The sequence below is a fragment of the Lepus europaeus genome, chromosome 2 (assembly GCF_033115175.1).
Source record: "Lepus europaeus isolate LE1 chromosome 2, mLepTim1.pri, whole genome shotgun sequence".
In the NCBI taxonomy this organism is placed as follows: Eukaryota; Metazoa; Chordata; class Mammalia; order Lagomorpha; family Leporidae; genus Lepus; species Lepus europaeus.
The window spans coordinates 70,241,785-70,264,455 of record NC_084828.1 but is presented as its reverse complement, the minus strand read 5'-3'; the positions used below and the strand labels follow the sequence as shown (position 1 = coordinate 70,264,455).

At 46.5% G+C, this 22,671-nt stretch overlaps 1 protein-coding gene across 2 annotated transcripts in view; it reads left to right on the top strand.

The window, feature by feature from the left end:
* DRD3 (dopamine receptor D3) overlaps positions 1–22,671 on the top strand; it is a 39,276-nt gene that overhangs the window by 2,578 nt on the left and 14,027 nt on the right. For both annotated transcript variants that reach the window (XM_062176825.1, XM_062176816.1), the window contains exon 2: positions 13,341–13,453. In XM_062176825.1, the coding sequence (XP_062032809.1) occupies positions 13,341–13,453 (113 nt within the window). The remainder of the gene's footprint in view (positions 1–13,340; positions 13,454–22,671) is intronic.

Sequence of the window (22,671 nt, the reverse complement as noted above, 5' to 3'; positions counted from 1 at the left end):
AGGGTAAAACAACCATCCTTAATAGACAAGCAGATAAGTTCGTTCAAAGGATGGGTTCTCCCTGCCTCATGCCAGTCTGCCCTTCCCTGAGTCTGATATGTCTTCCTGTCTCCCCTTAGTGGCAGATGAGAGACCTTAATCAGACAAGAATACATTGAGCCCTCAAAAGGATGATGAACACATAAATCCATGCACCTCAGGGAAGAGCAAAGTGTTACTCCCACCAACTTGTCCTAACATTGATAAAACTGGAGTAGCTGCTCTAGCAATGCTTGATTATATTTAAGAGCATCCTTGGAAAGAAGAAAGGCAACAGAGTTGGCCACGGGCTGCCAAAGGCTTGGGGGTTCCTGAAACGTAGGTCACACATGAGAAGGAAACCATTTGGGGACCCAAGGATTCACCGAATTCATGCCTTCATGTGCTTCAGTTTGCATCTGTCATTTCTGTCAGTTCAGCTGCCTCACAGTGTCATCGTGAACCAAACTCTCCCATCCTTCCTCTTCACCATCCCTGTGCACCATCCACAGCAAGAGGGCAAGTCTATGTCCCAGAATTTCCGGTAGAAATATCAAGATATACTCTGATTGGACTGACTTATGGCACATGATTTTCTTGGAACTAATCATCAAATGGAATAATTGACTTTGCATACGTTGTATGTTTCTATGAACACTTCAACCGCCAGGGGATCTCATGGATTCCTAGTGGAATTTGGGTACTAAGAAAGGAAGGAAGGGGGTAGTAAATACCTGCCAACTATAGCTGGTCTTCATTAGTATCATCCTCCTCATCAAGGCACACAGAAGGGACCAGTGTTGTGACACAGCAGGTCTAGCCACCACTTGGGAGGCCTGCATCCCATATCTCAGTGCCAGTTTGAGTCCCAGCAACTCTGCTTCTGATCTAGCTTCCTGTTAGTGCATCTTGAGAGGCAGCAGATAATGGCCCAAGTGCTTGGGGCCTTGCCACTCACATGGGAGATGCAAATGAAGTTCCAAGCTTGAATTTAGCCTGGCTCAGCCCTAACTGCTGCAAGTATTTGGGGACTTGGACAGCAGATAGAAGATTCTCTCTCTCTCTCTCTCTCTCTCTCTCGCTTGCACACACATGTACACACACACACGCACTTTCTCACACTGCCTTTCAAGTAAATGAAAGGAAACAATTTTAATGTTTTTAATAATAAATATTTAAAATTGAGTTTTCAATTTTAACGGGAACATGTGCTTGGGCAGTCCAATATTGTCTGTCCTTGGACCTAGCAGAGAAGCTTAGGAAAACACTGTACAGGTGACTGTGACCTCACGTAAGGTTACATTTCATAGAGCCCCTGGCTTAGTTATCTCTTTAATTCAGTTTATAGGATTTTCTCAAAAACTCTTTTCTGTGCCTACCAAATAGTTCTATCTCAGATTCCCTCTCAAGTTTTTAATTTCCTGCTTTACAGGGTGAAGTCTGTTTGGAGCTTCCTCTCCAAGCATAAACATCCCATTTTGTTCCACTTGGTGAAGCACCTTTTGTGAGGCTTAATGTACTTGTATCAGGACAGAGAGGCAGCGTAAGCACCCAGGGGAATGTTTGAAATACAGATTATTCCTGGTTTACAGTGGTTCGACTTCCAATTTTTTGACTTTATGATGGTGCAAAAGTAATGCACATTCACTAGAAACCACACCTTTAATTTTGCTTTTTTTTTTTTCTCAGACTAGGGATAGGCAGTAAGGGACTCTGCAATAATGGACAATGGCATGCAGCCACAGCTACCAGTCAGCCACGAAATTGTGCTGTGTTGTGAAGCTCGGATATTTGGTCGCTTAAGTGGTTTCCATGCATTTTCTATTTAGAATGTTTTCAGCTTACAGCAACTTTCCTGAGACAGACCCCATCTGCACTTAACTGAGAATTCTTGGGTCCAAGTATGGATGAGAGGAAAAATTCAAGGGCTAAGAAATGTGGACAAAATAGAATGAGGTAGATTCCGGCACCGAAATGCATCACATAAAAAGTGATCAAAATCAAATGGTGATGACAGGGAAGAAGAGCCATGGTTTTCGGAGCAGATGCCTGTGGGCCTTGTAATGCTACTGGTTATTAAAAAATAAAGAGGATCTGGCATTGTGGCACAGCAGGCTAAGCTGCTGCCTGCTATGCCAGCATTCCATATGGGTGCTTGTTCAGGCTGCTCCTCTTCCTATACAGCTGCCTGTTAATGCACCTGGGAAGGCAACAGAAGATAGCCCAAATGTTTAGGCCCCTGGCACCCACGTGGGAGACCTGGAAGAAACTACTGGTTCTTAGATTTGGCCTGGCCCAACCCTGGTCCAATTCTGGCCATTGCAGCCACTGAGAGAGTGAATCAGTGGGTAGAAGATCTCTCTATCTATCTATCTATCTATCTATCTATCTATCTCTATAGCTCTAGCTCTAGCTCTAGCTCTCTGTCACTCTGGGGCTGGTGTTGGAGCCAGGAACTCAATTTAAGTTTTCCATGTGGATGATAGGGACCCAAGCACCTGAGCCATCACCTGCTTCCTCTCAGAGTGCACATTAGCATGAAGTAGGGTACTGAGAGTGGAGCTGCAACTCAAACCCAGACACTCTGGTAAGGGCTGTAGGTGTCAAAACAGCAGCTTCACCACTGTGTCAATGCCTACCACTGAGCATGCATTTTAAAATCCTCCATGATTTTTATGGCCTAACAACCTTTGAGCAACTCTAAACTCAATCTTCATTATAGGTAGAGCTGCTTGTTATAAATTCAGACTGTTGGGGCCGGCACTGTGGTACAGCAGGTTAAGCTACCACTTGTAGCACCAACATCACACATGAAAGCTGGTTTGAATCCTGGCTGCTCTACTTCCATTCCAGCTCAATGCTAATGCACCTGAGAAAGCAATGGAAGTGCATGGGGGGGGAAGGGAGGGGGTGGGGCGACGCTGTGGCGTAGCAGGTAAAGCCGCCACCTGCAGTGCCAGCATCACATATGGGCACTGGTTTGAGTCCTGGCTGTTCCACTTCCAATCCAGCTCTCTGCTATGGCCTGGGAAAGCAGTAGAAGATGGCCCAAGTGCTTGGGCCCCTGCACCTATGTGGGAGACCTAGAGGAGGCTCCTGGCTCCTGGCTTCAGATTGGCGCAGCTCCAGCCGTTGCGGCCATCTGGGGAGTGAACCAGCAGATAGAAGACCTCTCTCTCTGCCTGACTCTCTTTCTCTGTGTGTGTGTGTATCTCTGACTTTCAAATAAATAAATAAATCTTTAAAAAAAAAAAAAAAGGAAGTGTTTGGGCCCCTGCATCCATGTGGGAGACAGGAAGAAGTTCTTGGCTCCTGGCTTCAGCCTAGCCTAACCCTGCCCGTTGTGGCTATCAGTGGATGGAAGATCTTCCTGCCTCTCTCCCTCTCTCTCTGCCTCTCCCTCTGTAACTTTGCCTTTCAAATAAATAAATCTTAAAAACAAACAAACAAACAAAAAACACAGGCTGTTGAGTCTACCTCAGAGCTTCCAAACCAGAATCTCCAGGTGGCCCTGGAATTCCATGGTAATTCTACTCCCAGCTCCCCTCCCAGCCCAGATGCCTTGTGCAGCCAGCTGGCCATCTGCAACAGTTTTGAGAACCACTCACCTATAAAAGCCCATTCACAGGTGAGTAAATTGGGATTCAGAGGAGTAAAAGATCCTTACTTTATACCGTGTCACCCTCTGCCCCCAAAAGCAGATTATAAGTGTGGCAAATACAAATAGAGCAAAGAGGCCACTTAGAGAATTCCATTTTTGCCCCTTTGGGTATCTCCACAAAACAGTGTAACTGCATCATTAGAGTAGCTCTTTTCTTTCTTTTTTTTTTTTTTTTAAGATTTATTTATTTACTTGAAAGTCAGAATTACACAGAGAGAAAAATAGAGGCGGGGGGGGGGGGTCTTCCATCCACTGATCCATTCCCCAGTTAGTAGAAATGGCCAGAGCTGTGCCGATCCAAAGCCAGGAGCCAGGAGCTTCTTCTGGGTCTCCTACAGAGGTGCAGGGGCCCAAGGACTTGGGCCATCTTCTACTGCTTTCCCAGGCTATAGCAGAGAGATGGATTGGAAGTGGAGTAGCTGGGACTCAAACTGGAACCCATATGGGATGCCAGCACCGCAGAGCCTGCCCCTAGAGTAGCTTTTAATCTCGGGAGTCCATCACCTTGGATGTAAATAAAAATGTGTCTTTGCTTTCACTAAGCCAAAATTGAACCCACCCTTAAATCAGGATTGCAGGCATCTACCCACAGCAGAGGAAACCCTCAGCATCACCAGTGGACATCACAGATGTATATATTTTTCAGATTACATTATGGTTGTTCTAGATGTCTTGATATGTCATTTATTCGCATTTCCTTGAAATTATGGAAATTCGTGACTTGTCACTACATCTTGTTATTTCATATGTAACTAGAGAAGCACATAGATTTAAAATACTTTTGTAACTACATTTCAAAATAATTTGTATCCATTGTGCTTTTTAAGTTTTATTTATTTATATTTATTTGAAAAGCAAAGAATGAGAGAGAGAGAGAGAGAGAGAGAGAGAGAGAGAGAGAGAGCGCACTTTTCTACCTACTGAACTGCTGTCTAGATGCCCACAACAGCCAGGGCTGGGGCTGGGGCTCAATCAAAGAGCCAGGAAGTCTGTCCAGGTCTTCCATGTGAGTGACAAGGACCCAAGTACTTGAGTCATCATCTGCTACCTCCCAGGGTGCCAGTAGGCACTTTTGCAGGAAGCTGGATCAGAAGTAGAAGCAGGACCCATTCCTGGCGCTCCAACAGGGAATGAAGGCTTCCCAAGCAGTGGCTTAAGCTGCTATGCCACAAGACCCACCCTAGTCCATTGTATTTTTTATTTTTTTCATTTAAAAACATTCTTCTGGGGGCCTGTGCTATGGTGCAGTGGGTAAAAAACACTGCCTGCAGCACCAGTATCTCATATGGACACCAGTTTGAGTCCTGTCTGCTCCACTTCCAATCCAGCTCCCTGCTGATACACCTGGGAAAGTAGCAGAAGATGACCATAGTCCTTGGACCCCTGCACCCGTGAAGAACAACAACCCTGGCTGTTGTGACCATTTGGGAAGTGAACAAACAGATGGAAGATCTCTCTCTCTCTCTCTCTCTCTCTCTCTCTTTGCCTTTGCCTCTCCTCTGTAACCCTGTCTTTCAAATAAATAAATCTTAAAAAAAAAATCTGAAAAGGGAACCAAGAATTAAAAGAGATTCACAATATAAAAAACAACTAAGGAAGATGGCACTGTGACCCAGCAGGCTAAGCCACCTCTTGGGACTCCTACATCCCATATTAGAGTACCTGGGTACAGAGACCTGGCTCCTTCATTTCCAATCCAACTTCCTGCTAATGTGTCTGGGAGTTAACAGTGATGACCCAAATACTTGGATTCCTGCCTACCAATCATATGGGATATCCAGATGGCATTCTTGCCTCCTAACTTCAGCCTGGCCCAGGCAGGGTTGTTGTAAGCATTTGGGGAGTGAACCTGCACATGGAAGACCTCTTCCTCTCTCTCTCTCTCTCTCTCTCTCTCTCTCTCTCTCTCTGTCACTGTTTTCAAATAAATAAATAAATCTTTTTTTTAAAGGAACAATTAAGGAGACTGCTTTGGGGCTATTTAAAAATTTATTTATTTATTTAAAAGGCAGAGTTACAGAAAGGCAGAGAGAGAGAGAGAGAGAGAGGTCTTCCATCTGCTGTTCACGCCCCAAATGACTGCAACAGCCTGAGCCAAGCTGATCCAAAGCCAAGAGCCAGAAGCTTCTCCCGGATCTCCCACACAGGTGCAGGGGCCCAAGCACTTGGGCCATCTTCTACTGTTTTCCCAGGCCATAGCAGAGAGCTGGATTGGAAGTGGAGCAGCCAGATCTCGAACACACAGGATGCCTGCACTGCAGGCCACGGCTTGACCCACTAAGCCACAGTGCAGGCCCCTGGGGGCAATTTCTGACTGATACACCCTGTCCCTCCAAGACCAGTGTTTTCCAAATCGCCTGGGCAATAAGAATCACCAGAGGACTTAATATTCAGAACAGGGCCTAAGAATCATTTTGTTTAACAAGAGCCTCGGGTGATTTGGAGAATGCTGCCTTACAATCAGTAAATCTGGGAAATGCTGCCCAAGGCTGTGTCTGTTGAAAATCAATAGCCAGCTTCGGTACCTGGAGACTCTTTCTTGCTTACTCCCACCTTCTGTATTGCCAAAGGGAGTTAGTTATGTTCATTAGCAAGTGAGAGTAACACCACCTGGCTGCTATGTCATTCTAGAGAGAGCTTTTCATTAGAATTTAGGAGAAAGCATCATGTCTCTAAAGAGCTTTACATCAATCAAATAAAACTTCTTTTTTGTTTTATTCCTACTTTAATTTCAAAAATCACCTTACCGCTCATGATTCCCCAACACTTAGTACTTATCTTATTGCATCTTTACTTCTTAGTGCCTATCTCTTGAGCCCTCAGTTCCCCACACCCACGCACGTATGTCTTCCAACAACACACACACATACACACACACACAATATTATGAGGCTCTTATAACAAATTTCAGGGGTAATTCATTTCAGTACAACTATGCAGGGTGGGCATATGTTTTAGGGGGTTAGGCCACCGCTTTGGATGCCTGCATCCCATATTGGAATGCAGGTGTGTGTCCCAGCTGCTCTGCTTCTGATCCAGCTTTCTGCTAAAGCATTCTGGGAGGCAGCAGATGGTGGTTCAAGGGGTTGGAATCCTGCTACCCACGTGGAAAGCCCTGATGGAGTTCCAGGCTCTCAGCTCTTGACTTCAGCCTGGTCCATCCCTGCTTGTTGTGGACATTTGGGGAGTGAAGCAATGGAGGAAGTATTTCCTCTCTCTCTCTCTCTCGGAGATGAAAATAAATAAACATTTTAAAAATACACTCACCCAAGCAAAGGATCAGGCACACAATAGGCACTCAATAAACAATGGATATATGGGTAGAGGGATAGCAGATGCATGGACGAATGCCAAGAATTCTCCGTTATAGGACATTAGGATGGCATTACAGTGTATGTCTCAGAAGTAATGTACCAAGGTCCCATTTCAGTTCCCTTTACTAGTTATGTGTCTCTAGATAATTAACCTCCCCAGGTCTCCAATTATCTGTAAGTTGGAAGTCATGTTTACCTCATTGGGTTGCTATGAAATAATGTGTAAGAGTTACTTAGCCTACTCCTGGCACTTAGCTGCTCTTTATTGATCCTGTACTACTATGTACTTGGTGTGAAGGACTCCAGTAAAAATCTATTCCCTCTACAAGTCCTACCAATTAGAGTCTCATTTTAATGGATAACTCCAGGAAGGCTAAGTGATGGCACCTTAGTGGGAAATACTTTAACCAGCTAATCAGGTTGTTTTCTTCTTGACACTTAGCTGAGATAAGGAGAGAATGGGCAGATGGTAGAATCTAGGGGTGACCAAAGAGGGTGGCCAGAATGAGGACAGGGCATTCCAGCGGTGGCCTAGAGGCCAGAGGCCAGCTTGAGGGCTTTGGCCTTTAGGGCCTCCAGGAAAAGTACCCAAGAAATCTGTCATCCATGTACTTTCATCCCAGCCCCAAAGGCAGCAGCCACCATTGCTATCTGTTGTACCATTCTTGGCAATCCTAGCATAGAGGCGATCAGGAGGTTCCTCCTTCCCTAGAAAGGAGATAATGGAGTCTGTCACACAGAAATGCCCTGATGCGCACCTGGTGTTCTCCTTTCCCCTGGAGTTTGCCCACGCCCATCCCTTTCCCAGCACTGCCCCTCCTCTCTTGACATTTCCCTACACCGGGGTGCATAGCAGCCTACCCGCTAATGCCCTGTCTGCCTCTCCTCACCATGTGACCTTTGGCAAGGAGCTTAACCTCCCTAAGCTTTAGTTCTTTTCTCTGCAAGAATGATAATAAGAGTTCTCTCTCATAGGATGGTAATCAGCAATAGGGGCCATGTGTGTAAAGTGCTTTGCAGAACACCAGGCACTTAGTAAGCATTTAATAAATGTTAGCGATTAGTATGAGTACAGATTATGTCAGAGACCATTCATTTTCTCAGAATATATTTGCATACCCAGGCCCTGCTCTAGGAGCCAGAGATGCAGCCCTGAATAAGTAAATGTTCCTGCTACTATCAAGTTGGTTAAGTAATAGTCATTTAGTCGCCTATCAAATTATCTACTCTGCCAAAAGCCCTGAGAGCACATGCAGTGAAAAACAAATTCAGTTTTCAGAATCTGAAGTTTCAAAGCTATAGATTCCTGGAACGGCTCTTGAGGGTTGTTGACCTATGTACAACAAATTCTCAATAAATGTTAGTTTGTATTAACAACACTCGCATCTCATGGTGAGCTTTGATTATTTTATTTAATAATTCCCTGCTCCTCTAGTTATCTTGTAAGGCCCTGTCATACATTTGCAAGACCTCTTAACACACATAATGTACCTTTTTCTCTGAGCTAAGTATTAAGGACATCACAAGTACTTGCTTTATGTATGCATGAATGAACAGGTGACCACCCAACAAGCACTGGCATGTGTTCTTGTTCTAGCAATCCTCTCCAACATGCACTAGTACCCAACACACACATATAAATGTGCACTCAAAATTGTACAGAAGAATGTCTTTTCTCCACCAAAGGCATAAACTGTGGGGTTGATGTAATATTGAAACGAAATTCAATATACATAATACAACTTTTACAAAAAGCTTTTACAGCATGCAACTGTCCTATCTGGTGAGCAGAATCATCTTTTATTCTCCCAGCTTCTTAAATCACTGTATTATTATGACTCTTCAGATCAGAATCCTTACCTCTCCCTTTTCTAAAAAGTCTGCTCCCTCAGAATTCCTATAAATTCATATTAGGTCATTACTTATCTGGAGGCAAATGGTTGAATTGAAAGGAAGTGAATCCACAACCAAATGAACAAAAGTCATGATGGGATCATTAGCTTTAACTTTTAATTCTTGTTTTTCAGAAAATGCCTTTGGTCAGGGGTTCCAAAATAAAGTCTAGTAACGAACACATATAAGGATAAAATTAATGCTGAAAAGGAAATAAATCTAAGGGTAAGCTGTTATTAGGGAAGGGAGCAGATAGACGGCCCGTCAGGGCTTTGCTTAATGGGATAAAACAGGATTGAGGGGTGGGCCCTTGGCACAGAGGTTAAGATACCACTTGGGACACCCATATTCCATATCAGAGTGCCTGGAACCAAGTCCTGGCTCAGTTCTGATTCCAGTTCCCTGCTAATGTGCACCTTAGAAGGTAGCAAGTGATGGCTGAAGTACTTGGGTCCCTGCCGCCCATGTTGGAGACCCAACTTGAGTTCCTCACTCCTGGTTTTCACCTGGCACAACCCGAGCTATTGCAGCTATCTGGGGAATTAGCCAGCTGATTTCATATTAAACAAGCCCCCAGAATGGTTGGAGGAGCTGCTATATAATCTCCAAAACTGGGTCGATGCCCCTGAAACAAGAAAACCAGTCACTGACATCATGGTGCTTGAAGAAAGGAGGCATTGATTCTCAAATGCAGAGCAAGAAGACGGACAGCTATCACTTAATTCCTGTTCTGGAGCAGTTAGGAATACAAGTTCTTATAGATTGAAGTCAAGGTTGAAAGGTACGTGTTCAGTTCTTGTCTGAGTTCCTGGTTAATCTGCAGTACCCGTGCCTTTCTTGATTGGTCAGCATTCTGTGTACTTTATGAAGGAAAATTGGGCCTCAGTTTGGGGGCTGTGTGCAAGTAGCTGTTACATTCTGTGCGGGGGCTGTAATTCCTGAAAAAAAATCCCTAAATAAGATCAAACATTGAGATGTTATCTGGTAGATGAATAAACGACCTCATGAGTCTGTTGATAGCTGCATAACTCTTTCTTTAGAAAGAGGTTGATTTGCAATAAAAAAGAGAGAGAGCAAGAACACCTTAACCAAGGGAGGGAGGCTAGGCCCTAGCATCTGCATTCAATGCACAGTATAGGGGGCTGATTTCAGGTGGAAAATCTCTTTCCATTTCTGTCTGTCTCTCTCTGTTGGCCTTCCCAATAAATTTTAAAATAGATAAATAAATAATTTTTTTAAGAAAGGAATGAAAAGGAAAAAGGCCTGGTCAGATAAGATAAATGGGTGGGAAAAACAAGAGTGTGCCACCATCTCTGTGTAGTCATTTGGTCATTATCAATTTTTTCTTGAGACGTTACTTCAGAGGCTGCTACACCTAATGTTCACTTTTCCTTCTTCTTAAGTAGCCATTGGGTGTGCTCCAGAGGGCTATCTTCAGGTTTGTCCTGAAGTAGCAGGGTCCCCAAGAATGGCAACCCCACAGGAATGGAACAAACCTCTGGACCCACGAGTGGTCATTTGTGGGCAATCTGAAAGAAACAATCTCCATGATACCTCTTCCAGGTGTAATCAGGTTATGCATAAATTGTAAACATAAAATAGAATATAAATATAAATGTGCTAGAATATAAATTAAATCACCTTGACCTCTGACTTTTTATCAGTGTCACTCGGAGAGAGGATTATGGTGCATGAGGTCAGGTTATGGTGCGTGAGGCGCATCCTCACAAATTCGGGGAGTAGTACGATCTGTGTTCCTTTCTAATGCCATGGACACAGCCTTTTTCCTCACCTCATGGTGATTGAGATATGGAGATGGATCCAGGGCAGTCAAACTGCTGTAGGGATTGAGAGCACCAGCTAGACTTAGTTCAAGTTCTTGTCTTCCCACAAGTAGGAATACAACTAGGAGATGTAGACAGAGGTGAGCACAAAAGCAGGATTGATTGAAAGGCAAAGGGAAAGTATGCACTCGGACATGAGTGCAGGCAACCTCTTGAGGGAGAATTGTCCACAGCAAGGCCAACATTTTTTATAGGATAAGCAGAGGCCTGGGGAGAATGCTTGAGGCAAGAGCTGATAAGATACTCAAAGAGGGTGGAGTTTGGGGCTGGGCTGCAGGGCCTGTGATGGTCTTCAGGAAGTTGTCATGGCACCTGGTACCTGATGGAAAGGGAGGCTTAGCTGCATGATGGGCAGTGGAAGTGGTTGTGCTGAGCCTTCAGCCATGTTGAACCAGCATGGAAGATGATGCAGCTTGGGCCATGTGTGTGGCTTGTGTGTTGGCCATCCTTATCCCCTTGTTGCTCAGCACCTACTTGCCTGCCCCTATCAGTATGTTACCAAAATCTCAGTCCTTGTCAACTGTGTTGAATCAAAATAACATGGACAAGATTTGAGGATAAAAGAAAGGGAAAATTTAATCTATTGATAGATGAAGAGGTAGCAAACTTTTGAGTCCCAAGAACTACTGTCTTGCTGAATGAGGGTGTTCTGGAGTTATTTTTTTTCTTTAAAGATTTATTTATTTATTTGAAAGGCAAAGTTACAGAGAGAGAGGGAGGGACAGAGAGAGAGAGAGAGAGAATCTTCCATCTGCTGGTTCACTCCCAATCTGAAGCTAGGAGCCCAGTTTCTTCCGGGTCTCCCATGTGGGTTCAGAGGCCCAAGTACTTGGCCCATTTTCTGCTGCTTTCCCAGATGCATTAGTAGGGAGTTGGAGCAGAAGTGGAACAGCCAGGACTTAAACTGGAGCCCATATGGGATGCCAGTGCCGTAGACGGCAGCTTTTCCCTCTTTGCCATAGTGCTGGCCCCTGTTTTAGAGTGTTTAAAGAGGCTACCAGGAAGAGGGCATCAGAAGTAAGAGGAACAAAGGGTAGGGACAACTGCACTTTGGCTTCGGGCTCTGCTTCTGGCTCGGTGATAATGGGTTAGTTGGAGTCACAGTGGATAGTCTGTTTACGTGTTTAGCTCATGTCCAAGTTCCTGGTTTGTCAGCAATGCTGTACTCTTCAGGGAACTTTTATGATGGTCAAGTAGGCTTTGGTACTTTCTACTCTGGGTCTGGAATTCCCCTGCCCAGACCTGGAAGGTCCCTAGACAAAAGCCCACAAGATAATACCAGTCATCAAGGTGTTATCTATTGGAGAAAAAAATGACCTCATGGATCTGGTGATTAGAACCTTATAGGTTTGACTGTACCAGTCCCTCCATTCGGTGAGTTAATTCTAGCTCTGTCAAGAGGCAGGGCAAGTACACTTTCAGATAAGGGAGGGAGGCAAGTACTGGGCCCGATGGTATCTAGCATGGTTTCAATATTAGCAGGCTTATTTGGCATAGGTTCTTATAGATGTTGTTTCAGGGTGTTGTAAAACTTCAAAACCTGAAACAATACAGTTTTTTTTTTTTTTTTCACTCTGGAGTTAAGTTTTATGAAAAAATACACTGTTAGCTTATTTCCTGGGTACATGGTGAGCTCTCTACTAAGTGGAGGGCTTCAGAGAGGCAGTTTTGGCACAAGATACACTTCGGGCAGGCAGCCACCCAAGCTGTTTTACCACCAGCTGTGCATGTACAGGCAAAGCACTTAGCCGTGAGGAGCGTCCCTGAGTTTGAACTACATCAGTGATGCTCAAACCTTGGTGTGTCTGGGGGTGTTTGTTTCAAAACGAAGACTCATGAGGCCCAGACCAAGAGGTTCTGGCTCAGTAGGTCTAGGGAGATTTCAGACATCTGCACCTTTAGTGAATACCTCCCTGCAGATCACTTTGAGAAACACTGGACTTAGTGATTTGGAAGATCCCTTCCAGCACTAACATTCTAATATTCTGTGAATTTGTGCTTCCTTTAGCAACCAACCCCCTGATGTCCTGGTACTCCCTGCAGGATGTCTGTCTGCCCTACGGATGGCAGTACCAGCCACAGGGGGCAGGGAGGGAAAGGCAGCAGCCATGCTGAGCAGCGCAGGGAAGCCACAGAGTTACTTGTGTTACTGAAAAGTCGGTCTCTCTCTCCAGTGCCAAATCAAAATCACAAGACAGGGTTTTGGGGTGAAGGAAAGACGACATTCAATATATTGACAGAAGAGAAAGTAGCAGACTTCCGGTCTTAAGGACTACCACCCTCCTGGATGCAGATGTTTGGGACTTACAAAGAGGCTGCAAGGAAGAGGGCACTGGTATGGCAAAGTCATGAAAGAGTTGCAGGTCCCTGGAGTCAGGCACCAAGCCTTGTTTCATCACAGTCTTTGTTGAGGTCCATAGGTGGTGAGATTAGATCTAGCCTGACTAGGTCCTCCTGCTCTGCAAAAGAAGTTGAGATAAAGAACTAAGCAATTTGTGTTACATTTAGTAGCAAAATTTGCTGGCTTATGTTATTTCATAGCTGGTTACAGTTGAATTATCATTCCTTTGCCGGAAGAAACACTAACCTCCTGTTGTCTTGGATACCCAGGTGACAGGCGGAGTCTGGAATTTCAGCCGAATTTGCTGCGATGTTTTTGTCACCCTGGATGTCATGATGTGTACAGCCAGCATCTTGAACCTCTGTGCCATCAGCATAGACAGGTACGTCTGGGATTCCCCTTCCAGATGGGGGTGTGGGTATATGAGGGGAGGGGCACAGGTGTTGCATTTGAGGGCCCTGGGGTTACTTCCAAGTAGAACTTGCCACCGGGAGGTTTTCTTTCCAATGGTAGTTTGCAAACAAGCAGAACCCCTGCAAGTGGAGAATAGTTATCCCATGAGCTTCCCAGCCTTCCTGCTCTTGAAGGCCTCTGAAGACGTTCCTGGCTCTGCTTTTCCACCCTCCTTTGGGGTCTTTGAGATCTCTAATTGGAAGGAAATGGGACAGGGGAAGGGGAGGAAAAGAGGGGAGCTGATGTGGGTTGCTGGGAAAGTTGGCTATGGTTTTGCTTGCTTGTCCTTGAAGATAGGGAAGGAGGGATGAGGAGAGAGAGAAATGGAAGAAGAGAGGCAGACACGGGTATATTTAGAGGATGATGAAAGGAGAGAGAAAGGCAATTTTAGAAAAACATGCCTGTGATATCTGTTTTTCCCTCCTAGAGTTTCAGAAACACTATCAGAATTTTTCTCCCAGAAGGAAAACTTTAATGTCTGCTGTTCTACTTCAGTGTCTCCTTGGCCTAGAGAATGAAAGTTAAAATTACCTCCTGCAATACTTTGAATATGACTTGGCTTCTGAATTCATGCAGATATTTAAGCTTCCAAGTCATTAATTAATGGTACTTAATCCAATAGTGACTGTTAGGGGATGGGCTTCATGGGAAGTTCTTGGGTCATTGGGCGTGGGCCCCAATTCTCTCAAGACGTTAGTCATAAAAGCCTGAGTTGGGGGCCAGCCTCTCTCTCTCTCTCTCTCTCTCTCTCTCTCTCTCTCTCTCTCTGCTTCCTGGCTTCCTTCTTGCTTTGCTTTACCATTGCCTTAGAGGCTAAACCACTGGGTTACACAGTCTTGGACTTGAACCTCTAACACTGTGATAAGCCTTTTCTCTTTGTAAAGTTAGTTCCCTTGGGGTATTTTCTTATAGATTTGAAAAGTTAACTGATACATCTCCATGGATGGGGATTCATCATTTTCCAAGTCTGACCTCATCTCAATCTCACCTCTTTGTTGCCCTATATCCTCCTCATGCTTTAAGGTCTATCACAGTGGCCCCCTTTCCAGAAAGTCCATCTGAGTTCCAGTCACCCCAGAACCCTCAAATGCTTTCTCTGTATCTAGGTTGTAGCATCTCCAGCCTGACCTTCCAGAATTCCCCAGTATAAGTGTCTTCTCTCATGGTTCAGTGTTGTGTGTTCTATAGCAGTTTTAAACTTGCTTTCATGTGCTGACATAAAATTCTGGCAAAAACCAAATAGGCATAAGAGTCCTTTCTTATGGTGATGCCATAAACCAACCAACCAAATGGATGGCTTTTCTACTCATACTGCTAGTTAGCTGGCTGGTTGATTGGAAAACTAAACAGCATATCCACAAAGCTGGAAATAATACCATTAGAGAGTGTGTTTAGAAGCAAAGGGCTATGACTGCATAATTCTGTAAATGCATCAAAAACATGGAATTATACACACTTTAAATGGATAGATTGTGTGGCATATAAATTATATTTCAATAAAGTTGTTAAAAATGCAAGAGATGAGAATTTGATAATATTTTAGCTCTGATATCCAACATCCGTGTGTCATTTCTGGACACTTACTACACGTTTCCAAGAGTGCATTTACAGAAGGACTTCACTGCAGTTGGTTTGCTTTACTGTAGCCTCACCAACTCAAACTTCATACCAGACCTGACTCATCGCCTGTGAGTCTCCCTGCTGTGCCCATCACAGAGCTTTGAACAAAGAGTGTTAAACTGAATTCCATCTCTGACTCAGAGTAGCCAATACTCCTACTACAAAGAGACCCAAGGGTGTGAGAACAGAATTCAGCCATTGCTTCATCTGCCAAGCCAGGGTAACCTTCCACAGTTTGCCAGCCAGGAGGCCTTTGTCTAATTTGCACAAGAGCACCATTTTACTGACAGCACTCATGCTCACACACAGCTCTACTTCCACCATGGAACCCACCAATGACAGGAATAAACTTTGAATTGGCTTCTGTCCCATATAGGAAAACTTCCAGTAGTATAGAACAACCCCCAGAACTGGTTGGTTGGAGGAGTTGCTATAGAAACTTTTCTCAAGGCTTACAAAGTCAATCACTGATATCAAAGTGGGGGAACAAAGGCGATGTTTATTGCAAAGCACAGAGCAAGGAACTGGGCAGCTGTCACTTAACTCCCAGGCTCCTCAAAGCTTTAGGGGTAAAGGTTCTTAGAGGTAGAAGTTGGGGCCAAGCAGTGTGTGCTCAGCTCATGTCCGGATTCCTGTGGTTGGTCAGGAATATCACGTCCTCTGGGGAATTTTGATGATGGCAAAGTGCCCCAGCCAGTCTGGGGGCTACATGCAGGTGGTAATTACTCTTTGCTCAGGGTTTGGGGTTCCTGGACAAGAAGCCCCTTAAGACAAGACAGAACATCAAGATGTTCTCTATAGAAGAGATAAATGACCTCATGAGTTCTGGAAGTCGCACCTGGTAGGGCCAGTGATTAGGGACCTTGTGGGGTCAGCTGTACCATGCCCTCAATTCACTGAGTTAATTTCAGCTTGGGATGTGATGGTATCTAGCATCTCCATCCAGGGCACTGTGTAGGGGCTTGGTTTCACCTGGGTGTAGAGCACTCACATACCTGAAACCCAAAGAGACAAACCATGCCTTAAACCCTACAGGGATGAATGAGGAGGTGATCCCTTTCCTGCCCATCATAAAAGGTCATGGCAATACCTCTGTAACGAAGAGCAAATTAACAAGAAAAAACCTAACAAATTTATCTGATCATAGTCTTACATTGACACAGGACTCCTTCTGATTGTTAAGATCTCAAACATCCAGGATAATCTATTCTCACGTGGAGAACCATGTGGAAATGTGATCACACCAACTGGGTATGATCTAATAGTCATAGATGGGGGGTGGGGATGGGGAGCCTGGCTTGTGTGTTCTGGCTCTTGTTCCCTCACTTGCAGCATTCCTTCTTCTCCAATATGAGGCAGAGGCAGGACTCTCTGGAGTAAGTCTTAATTTCTTTATGGTTGGCTGTCACACAAAAAGACAGAGGGAAGTTAAGAGTAATATCTTTAGGCTTTATTCCTGGTTTTGGGGAAAAGAGATCCTGGTTTTCTATGATTTCCTTTGGAGAATTCTAGTTTTACTGTGGAATATTCCCCTAACCATTAGAGGACTTGCTATAGAAGCCCCAAACCTGGGTCTACTTGCCTGATGTATGACAGCAAGACAATCACTGACATTGGGGTGATAGAAAAATGTAAGCATTTATTTGCAAAGTGCCAAGTTGCTGGGCAGTTGTCACTAAATGACTAGGCTCCCTGAGAGGTTAGGGGTGAAAGTTCTTATGGATTGAAGTTGGGGCTGAGAAATGCGTGATCAGCTCATGTCCAAGTTCCTGGGCAACCAGTGATGCTTATAGCCTCCCATTGATTGGCCAATGACACTGTGCATTTCAAGGAATTTTTATGCTGGCCAAGGGGGCTTCAGTTGGTCTGCAGGGTTACCTGCGGGTGGTAGGTGTGTTCTGCCCCAGACCTGGTATTGCTCCTAAACAAAACCCCTCTGGACAATACAGGCCATCTAGGTTTTATCTGTCAGAGAAGCCAATGACTTTTTTTTTTTTTTTAAATACTGGGCTGCTTTCCAAGGCCTGCTGCTTCTTATTTTTTTTTAATATTTATTTATTTATTTATTTATTTGAAAGTCAGAGTTACACAGAGAAAGGAGAGGCAGAGAGAGAGAGAGAGAGAGAGAGAGAGAGAGAGAGGTCCTCCATCTGTTGGTTCACTCCCCAGATGGCCTCAATGGTCGGAGCTGCACCAATCCGAAGCCAGGAGCCAGGAGCTTCTTCGGGGTCTCCCATTCGGGTGCAGGGGCCCAAGGACTTGGGCCATCTTCTACTGCTTTCCCAGGCCTGACCGGTCTGACAGATACCTTCTAGCCTCTACAAAAGGGACATTCCTGTAGGAGCTGGGCCTCAGTTTCTACTACTTGCCCCAGGGGAGAATAGCAGAAGGTCAAAGCCAAACTTTCTGCTTCTGGGACCTTCACTTTGGGGTTTGGTTTTCTGAGCCCCATAACCTCATTGGAGAAGGAGGCCCCCTCCTGGACTTGCATTGCCCTACAGACCAAGCCTCACCAACCTCAAAATGGAGCCCCCTCCCTATTCTAGGAATGAAAACAGGCCTTGGAAAAGCTGTCTCCATTCTGCTTCACAGCAGTTTGCAGTACACAGCATTAAAATCTGTTCATGTGATGCCAAATAGCCGGTCAATTCATGAAAAATGCAGTCATTCAGGCAGACCTTTGGTCTTCGCACAATGCCAGTCACCGGTCTGACAAACTTGACCCAATGGATTCAGGACATTTTGGTCATGAAGCCCCAGTCTTTAACAACAGGGTGGCAAGAGATAGGAAAGAAAAGGAACTGACAAAAGGGTTTTTGAAAGCAAGTAATACTATTGTCATTCGATTCTTAGGCGCGGCTCTGTATGCTTGGATTAAGGCTGCCTTTTCTATTTTAAAAGGCAGAGCTGGAAGTCCTCTGAGCAGAAGCCCCCCGCCCCCCCCCCCCCCCGGGGGTCCTTGCCTCCCCTGCAGGCCAGCCGCCTCCCACCGGGTCCCGGGTCAGAACTAACTCTGGGAGAGGCCTGAGAATGTGTCAGGAGAGGGGGACACGACCAAGCAGTGAAAATTAGAGTCCCCCGCAAGGAGCCCAGGAATAATGCAAGCAAATGCATTCACCGGGGAGTTCTTTAAGTGGCTCTCAAATGGCACCCATCACACAGGCGAGCCTAAGCACAATAGGTGCCAGATGAGTCACAAGCACCTTGGATTTTTAGTTTGCATCTAAATAAGCACTTTATATTTGCAAAGGGCTTTCCAGTCATTTGCGAAAAGCTTTCTCCTTCAACAACCCCACGAGGGGAGTTCGCAGCACTAAAGATTTATTGAGCCCCCTGTCCGACCAAAGAAAAGGTGCTGAAAAGCAGCCGGCACAGAGCTCCCGGGCTCATTAAACCCAAGCGGGGAGTCACAGTCCAGCCCTCCCACCCAGGCCAGCCCCTTGCTTCCTGCCCCCCCCCCAACTGCCCGCTTCCGAAAAAGGCACCCTCAGCTCTTCCCACCCCCCACCCCACACACACACACTGCCCACCCTCCCTGGATGGGGCCCTGGGGTGGCGATTGAGTTCCGAAACGGTACGGTACTGTGGTACTGTGACGCGCCACAGAGCCTGCTCTTAGAGGGGCGTCCTAGTTACTCACCTGTGCAGAGATGGGAAATGCTTGCACACTCTCTGGCAGCCTCTTAGCCCAGGTGTACTAGGTGTTCAGCCAGCGAGTAGCCTCTGCGGTGGAGGTGAGGATGGGGCAACAAGGGAGAGGCCTCTGACCATATCGGCAGCACCGCTCTAAGGGTGCAGTCTCCTTGGACCAAATGAGACACATCAGCCATGGCTTCAGTGTCCTGGCGCCCTCTGTGCCAACTGTAACTTGTGCGCTTCTAAAAGCAACAGCAAAAATAGCTACCATTTATTGAGCAAGTAGTATGCACCAGGCACTAGCACCTTCTTACTCATTACTGCTAACCCTCAGGACAACCCAGCAAGGTACACTCAGATGCTGAGGCAGACTGCTAGGCAGACTGCTAGGATCTCTCAGCTGGTGGGTGCAGGAGGAAGGATTCTAACCCCTGCAGGGTCCAGTCTCCTGCAACGCATTCCAGCCCTGACTGGTGCCGGTAGCTCTGGCTCTACCTCTTCATGGTGATGGGAGCTTGGGTAAGCCTCAGGCTCCTCCTCTGTTCGATGGACAAAACAGCACCTCCTGTGAAGGATTGTTAGGGTTAAATGATTCGTTGTTTGTAAAGCGCTTTCAACAGCACCGGGCACATGCATTTGTTGGTCTGCTAAGTAAATAGATTTCAAGTTCCCGGATAATCGGGACTAGGAGGATGACAACAATTATGTTGACAACAACAGTCACACGGTTGTCTTTTGAACGTTTAATATGTACTAGGCATTGTGTTCAAAAACAGAGACATTTGACATTTCTAACACCCCAGCGTAGCAGGAATCCTTGTTCCCATTGTATGGGTGAGGAAACTGAGTCTCAGAAAAGTCAGACCACCGGTTCACGGGCACACAGGGAGCTGTCAGGGCTGGGATTCCAACTCGGACGTAACCACCATGCCCGCGGCCAGCATTCTGCTCAGCCCATCGGAGCTCACACGGGCCCAGGGGCACCCGAGCGAGCACGGCCTGACCTTCCGAGGCGGCCCGGGGCCAGGCTGCCCTCTCGCGTCTCAGCGCAGCTTTGCCTGCGGACCGACGGACGTTCGGCAGCAATCGCAATCAGAGGCAAAAAGCCGTCTCCTCGGGTGGGAATCCGGGGTCGCCGCTGGGCTGCAGGAGCCGCAGGGCGGGGCTTCCCCTCTCTGCCACCCCACTGAGCCTGGAGAGCCCGCAGGTGAGCCGTGAACTTCTCACCCCGGCTGAGCAGGCAGAGTTCTTGCTGCATTATGGTGCCCTCCGATGGCTGATTCCGGAACAGCCTCCGTGCTCCGCTCACATGGCCCGCTGGGGAGCCCGAGTTATTTCAAACGTTTAATATTGGTTAAGAACGTACCAGAAAGAAACTGTAACAGTGATAAATTGTAGTCTCGTCGTTCACGTCTTACTAACCTAACAAGAATCCTTGGCATAGAAATTTTCCCTAATGCAGACTTTCTCGAAGTTGTCTAATTGTAAGATGCACTTGCTTGTTAAAAACACACTTTTCTGCGGGCCTCTTCAGAAGCACTCCATCAAAATCTTCAGAGGCGACACGGCTCCCAGGCGAGCAGAAGAAGCAAGCGATTAAAATAATCAAGCTAGTAGGGAAGCTCGGTGCTGGAAGGCGTGGTCCCCACAAGGCCTCAGAGGCTTGTGGAGGGAGTGGAACACTGGGGAGAGACACCGGCCTCAGGGGTGGGAGCCCTGGCTTTGCCGTGGCCTGTTCCTCATAAAAATGGGGCCAGGGTTCCCTACACCTGCTGCTCCTTGAATTCGAGGAGCCCAAGGAGTTCTGGAGCGTGAAGCCGTATTTAGGAAAGTATGCAACTCTGGTTGCTGGTGTGCTGGAGCCAAGTTTGTGGCAACTAGCAAGAGCAGCTGGGCAACATTTTTGGAGTTGGTTATGAAGCCTTGGACAGTAGCTTGAACGGGTCAAAGTATTTACACCACAGAAATTGGTGAATTAGAGCATTAATTTTTTTTCTACATGGAGACTCCACTGTTACCAGCACATCACTGACTGAATGGTTGGGTCCTTGAGGTTGGCTCAGCTGAGACTGGGCCAGGACAGAGCCAGGAGTCTGGAACTGTTAGGAAAAGAGGCACATAATAGAGAGGAGACAGTATAGGAATCTACAGCCAGACCGAATTTATTCAGAAAAAATAAATTCGTAGAGGTGGGTGAGCAACTGGCAGCATGCACATTGATGGAACATGTGACAGAAGGCCCTGACCCCCAGGGGCTGGGCCTTTTTATATTTTAGAAGGGCTAGGGCTAGGGGTGGGTCTGGGGTGGGGGCTGGGGAAAGGGGTAGCAGGCAGAGCTGAATTCCTGGAACTGGTCTTTCAGGTGGCATTTCGGGGCCTTGGAAACCTGGGGAAGGATGCCAGGGTCGGGTATAAAGGCAATAGGGTGTGAGACTCAGCTGAGATCCGAGGGCAAGGAATAAATTCCAATGTTTATCTGTCCTTTGGGCAATGAGCGAGAATGGCTAAGGCTTATGCCCTTGTTCCATTGGGAGCTCCATCCAGGTATCCCTTGTAGGTGGCAGGGACCCACGTACTTGAGCCATCACCTGCTGCCTCCCAGGGTGTGCATTAGCAAGGAGCTGCACTGAAGGAGAATAGCTAGGACTGCAGCTTCTACCGGGATGCAGGTGTTGCAAGCAGCAGTTTATACACCGTGCTAAACACCTGCCCTCCATGACATTTTTAAGCTCCCTGTATATAGCTGAGTATACACATGGCTCAACATATTTTGTCTTCTCAGTCTCCAGAAAACCTGGAGGCCAGAGTCAGAAGGAGAGACTCCTTAACCTCTTTTGTGTACTCAAGGCTGGGGCTGAGGAAGGGGAGCACAGATGTTTGGTGAGGAAGTTGAGTGATGCTCCCTAAACTCCTGCATGTGTGCAGCTCCTCTGCAGAAGCAGCACCTGATTGGTCTCTTGTGCACCTGCTATAGAGCATTAACATGTGCATCCCCTGTACAAACCGCTGAAAGTCAACTGCAATGAAAGACACCACTGTAGGACGTGGCCTTGCACCGTGATGGTGCCAAAGGTGGTTTCTTACTCAAGAGGGAGAAATAGAGGTCCTTATGTAGTAAGACCAAAGATCCCACAATCAACCCGAGGGAGGCTAGGATGACCCGCATCTCCCCAGAGATGCACACCTCCAAATCTTGTCTTGAATCCCCTCCTTGGCCTTGCAGGGGCAGACCAAGGAGCAGCTGGCATTGCAACAGACCTCTTGGTCTCTTCAGGACTTCAGACTCTTCTGAGAGCTATTGGGCTGGGGCTTCAGGTATCTGCTGGGTCTTGCTGTTAGTGGTGACCCTGGGGCACCTTGAGGAAGAGGCTGAGCCTTGAGTCCTGCTGCTGTTGTGGCCAAACAGCCAGGTGAGGGTGAGGAAAGAAAAGCTCTGGCCAACTTCCTCTGGCCAAGATAGCAGCTGGGCCAATGCCTTCCATGTACATAGTGTCCTTTGATGTAAAAGAGCTTGACCATTTTTTTAAACATCTGTTTTATTTATTTGAAAGACAGAGTAGCAGAGAAAGAGAGAAAGAGAATTTTCCAAGCCCTGGCTAAAGTCAGGGGCATGAAACTCCACTTGAGTTTCCCACATGGTTCACAGAGGACCAAGTACTTGGGCTGAATTAACAGAGAGCTGGGTTGCAAGTGGAGCAGCAGGAACTCCAACTGGGACTCGGATATGGGAAACTGCTGTTGCAAGCAGAAACCAGAAGCTGGGATCCAATCTACATATCCCAGGTGAGTGGCGGGGGTCCAACCACTTGAGCCAGGGTGTGCCTTACAGGCAGCCAGATGACAAGTGGAACTGGGACCGGAAGCAGGCACTCCAGTATGAGGTGCAGGCAT